General features: G+C 47.6%; 1 protein-coding gene across 1 annotated transcript in view; it reads right to left on the bottom strand.

The window, feature by feature from the left end:
• Positions 1-5,000, bottom strand: part of LOC311322059 (activin receptor type-2A-like) — a gene marked incomplete at its 5' end in the record, with an annotated part of 26,840 nt that overhangs the window by 10,137 nt on the left and 11,703 nt on the right. Inside the window, one exon of the mRNA XM_084454070.1 lies at positions 661-868. Coding sequence (XP_084310196.1) covers positions 661-868 — 208 coding nt within the window. The remainder of the gene's footprint in view (positions 1-660; positions 869-5,000) is intronic.

Raw genomic sequence — 5,000 nt, forward strand, 5'->3', positions numbered from 1 at the left:
GTTCGGGGCATCGAGAACGTTCTTTAGCGAGCGTTGCTGTCAGCCGGCGGATCGACTTACAGACCAGACTCCGCCTCTTGTCCTCTGTTCCTTCTGAACAGGCAAGGATCGGACATATCCTGTACGGTAAACGCATGACGTGGCGTTTGCAGGGCGCTGTGCTGCTGACTCAGTAAATGAATGAACCTTCCTGACCCTCCCCCAGCATGCAGTGTGCCTCATGCCGGGCTCACACTAGAGGATTTTAAAATCCTAACCGATTTCGAAAACGGGTTGCATAGCACATATAAGGAGAATCTTAACAGATGTTTCGTTTTGCAAATCTCTAACAAGCACGACAACATTTGAAAATAACGGCTCATCACACACTTTTATCGTGCCTGAAGAAACAACGAAGCACTGGTCTCACTTGTAAAGTTGTGACATAATAATGTAAACATCAGACATGTTTGATATTATCGGGGCCGCCATGATGGGTCTGCGAACCGATCGAGATCGGATATAAGATTGGATCTGTAAACCCCTCACATTACAAGATAATCCGGGCCGAACATCGGTACCGACCAACGTTCCAGACCAGACTTCTCCTCCGACTGTCGGGAGGGGTGAATCGGGGCTAAATCGGCCCCATAAATCCTGCAGCGTGAGCCCTGGCATTACCTGTCGTAGCAGTTGACATCGTCCAGCCAGCAGCCCTGCTTGACGATCTCGATGGCCCCCGAGACGTTCTTCCAGGTGGCGAAGCAGTGGAGACGCTTGTCCTTGTCGCCGTAGCACGGCTCGATGCCGCTGCGGTTGGTGCGCTCCTTCTCCCAGCTGGAGTTGTAGTAGACGCACTCCTGCGTCTCAGAGCGCCCCAGGATGGCGCCTAGCGGGAGACGGAGAGAGGTCAGAGGTCATTCGGAGCGGGCTGCTGTACGTTACATTAGTCATTTAGCGGACGCTTTTATCCAAAGCGACTTACAATAATTGCATTTAACGTAGGTAGTCAGTGTACCGCTACTCGCCAGAACTCACAAGTGCATCTCCTTTGTACAGTAAACAAGTGACTAAGAGCATAATTTAGTGCTAAAGCTAAAGTGCATGAGTAGCAAAACATAAACACAATAGGTGCTTAAGAGAGAGGATCCTAGTTAGAGATCGACCAATAATCGGCTCGGCCGATAATTACGGCCGATATTCACGTTTTGGCGTCATATCGGCTATCGGCTTTATAAGGCCGATATTGCGTCACTACGAAAGAGCCATATAATGTTGGTGAGCAAGAAGCGTGCCGTGCACATCGCGGAGGGTCTACTCGGAGACTGCATCATTTCCAACGGTAAGTTAAGGCACACAATCACCGAAAATTAATAGTTTTGTCATGTTAAATTGATTTTCATAATAGGCAGCCTCCAATAACGTGGAAGTAATGCAACTAACGTTAGCTAGCCTTAACAAGCTAGGCTATGCTAGTTGCTAGAACTTTCCCTTGGCTTGAGTCTGACTGATAGCTAGCTAACGTCACCAATCGGCTCTCCCATCCTTGTAGTTCAAATCAAAGTCACTCAGCCATTTTACACCTTATTAGGAAATGGTCTGCTAGCTAACTTAACATGAGTCAGTAAGTAGCCCACCGGAGGAATTACACCAGCTCGGGAGATTTTATGGAGCGGTAAAACTGACAGGTTCAGCGGGCTAGCTCAACGTCTAGACTTTTTTTCCACTTGTGGACAATGAAAGCGCATTGTAAAGAGGGGAGAAGGATCTTAAAAAAAACATTTAATTCAGTCTGATAAAGATGTAATATACATCGAATTTTAAGACTATTTGAATCAAGGCAAAACTATGCACTTCTAGACATATAGGAAAGCGGAAGCGCATTGAGAGGCATGGATGTGAGGGGAGGAAGGACGTTCGGAATTAACTGTTAAATCAATTGAACTCTTATGAAGGTGTAGGCCTAATGTACATTAATGTAACTCTGCGCCACAACAAAAACGATATGGCACCAGCGAAATCTCCCATGCTGTTCTGCCATCTCCCTCTCCGGAGAGGCACCTACGGCACTTGCTGATACGCGGTCGTATCCCATTGAGCTGGATCAGCTTATTCACTTGTAGGCTATTACGCACAACTTGTTGCCTAAAACGATATGATGTCGGATGCAGTGAGGGGAGAAGGACGTTCGGAATTAACTGTTAAATCATTGAACTCTTATGAAGGTGTAGGCCTAATGTACATTAATGTAACTCTGCGCCACAACAAAAACGATAACTGGCACCAGCGAAATCTCCCATGCTGTTCTGCCATCTCCCTCTCCGGAGAGGCACTTGCTGATACGCGGTCGTATCCCATTGAGCTGGATGAGCTCATTCACTTGTAGGCTATTACGCACAACTTGTTGCCTAAAACGATATGATGTCGGATGCAACTCTGCTCTTCCCGTTGTCAAATAGTTTATTAATTAGCACCCATGAATGCAAATGAAAACAAATAGTAAACTACATACATTCAGCTGATAAAAAGAGGGTGCCTGTGCACAGCGTAGGCTATATCAAAGGTGCAGGTATAAAGCCAGAGCTAGTCATAAGAAAATTGTTACATACCGCACACTTAGACAACAGTAGTCTATATTTGAGGATGGCCTGTTTAATTGTGCGATGCGTTTCGCATGTTGCTTCTATAGGCTCATCGAAGCAATGCGAAAGGAGAGCATGACGAAGCGAGCGAAACGCATCGCTCAATTAAACAGACAACTCTAATATACTGTTGTCTAAGTGTGCAGTATGTTACAATTCTGTCATGAAACATTCAGCTGTGTTGAAAAGTAAAACATTGAAAATCAGTCAAAGGGACAATTCTGTAGTCTGCTCCCACTGGAGAAATAGTCTACATTGTTGTGGTTTGCTGTAGTTTCATATAGACCTTTTTCTATGGAACGTCATTATCCCGTTTCGAAATTGCCTACATATCGCTGTAATGAGTTCATTCTTTTTTTGCCAAAATGCGCACACTTAATTGTTTACCAACAGTAAAATGGTCTATTGTCTTTATTTTCTTTTAGGTGTCTGCAATAGGCTAAGAAACTAAATTAAACGGGCAGGAAAAATGTCTTGAAACGTGGTGACTTGACTGTAGTTTAATTGGATATTAACCTGTGTGTTTTTGTCTTTTTTTCTTATATATTTTTTTAGACTATGTCATCAAGAGTGACCTCATTGATCACATGTATGATGCCTTGCTTGGCGTCAGGTCAGCAGTGGTTAGTGTCAGGGCCAGCCTGGAAGAGCAGCTAGAGCGGTACCTACGAGAGTCAGTGATTGACCATAAAAGTGATCCACTCGAGTGGTGGAAGATCAGCGAGGCAGAGTTGCCCCTGCTCGCCCCTCTTGCGAGGAGATATCTCTGTCCCCCACCTTCTTCCGTTCCTAGTGAGCGTGTATTTAGTGAAGTGGGGGCAATATATGAAAAAAGAAGAAACAAGCTCCGCGGTGAGCAGGCTGAGAGGCTATGCTTCTTACACTACAACCTAGTTATCTTAGATTGGGAGTATTAGGCTGATAACACCTTACTACACTGGGCATGCTTGGTTACGTTTCATGATTAGTAGCAGCGTTCCGTCTCACTCTCAGCAGAGCAGTAGCCTGCCCTGTTCTAAATGGCAACGTTCAGCTACTGTAGCCTGTAAAACATTCAGTTGAAATGTATTTTATTTTATTAGATTTTGTTGAATGAGAACATGAGACATGAGAGGAATTGTGGCCTATTTATTTTTAATTCATTTGTAATACAGTATATGAGAGCTGTTAAATGTGTGCCCAGGTGAAGACCAAAATAAAATATTTTATTTTATTTGCATCTCTCCTTGTCATTTTGTAAAAGAAAAAAAAAGTGAATTGGTGATATTAAATATCGGCCTTAAATATCGGCTATCGGCCACCTCAATTTGCCAATTATCGGTATCGGTATCGGCCCTAAAAAATGCATATCGGTCGATCTCTAATCCTAGTAGTACTTTCTGAAGTGAGTTTTGAGCCTGTGGTGAATGACGGGCAGCGACTCTGCTATCCTGTCGTCAGTGCATTCGTACGTTCTGACGTACCGCACATCCAACGGCCGGAATAAACCACCAACGCGACGTGGCGACGGCGGCGCCGCGTTTAGCAGGCTAGCTGGGACGAGGGAAGCGGATCGCGCGTCTCCTCAGGCCGCGAGCTCGGAGAACGACGAGGCTCGCCTCGCGTCGTCAGGTGTGGAACAGCGACCGTTCTGATCGACCCGTCGGTGAGCATCGACAAAACCCACATCTCACTTAGTCACCGTCTGTAAATTTAGCATGAACGCACACGCGCACAGGCACACCAGCATACCTCTACAAACGTGGCGTAATAGCAGGCCAACTTTAGCAAGAGCATGTGTTTATCAGCAGGTCTGAACAGAATCTTGAAGGCCTGTATAAATATATATATATCAAACCAGAGCACACAAGCAGGGGTTGCAGACAGAGTCAGGAGTTAAAGACAGGGTTCATCTGACCGCAGACAGCCCTGAGGTGCGAAACAAACGGCTCCAGTGCTTCTGCTCAGGCTGAGGAAACAAGGCCGCCTCCGACAGACCTCAGCGTTGCAAATCCGACAATATCCTTTCTCGAGGAGCCCTCCGACCGCGCAGAACAACCCCCCCCCACCTCCTCCTATCTTTCTTTCACCTCCACGGCCCAGCGGGACGTGCCCCCCCCCCCCCCCTCGCCCAGCCCGCTGACCCGAGTCTCGCCGCCGGCCGGTCGGTCCAGGGCCGGGCCAAGGACCCCGTCTGGCTCTCCGGCTTCTCACTGCGGAGCTAAGAACGGCCCTGGCACGGCGCCCGGGCGTCTCTCTGCACCCTGGGCCGCTCCCATTTACCTGGCACCCTGCCCCTCCACCCCCCCCTCCCTCTCTCAGTATCTCACACCCCGGGTTAGCGCCTCGGCGCTACACACGTCACCGACCGGCACGCCCTGCCAAAAGGGGGCGGGGCCT

The sequence above is a fragment of the Borostomias antarcticus genome, assembly GCF_949987555.1.
Source record: "Borostomias antarcticus genome assembly, chromosome: 19".
NCBI classification, from domain to species: domain Eukaryota; kingdom Metazoa; phylum Chordata; class Actinopteri; order Stomiiformes; family Stomiidae; genus Borostomias; species Borostomias antarcticus.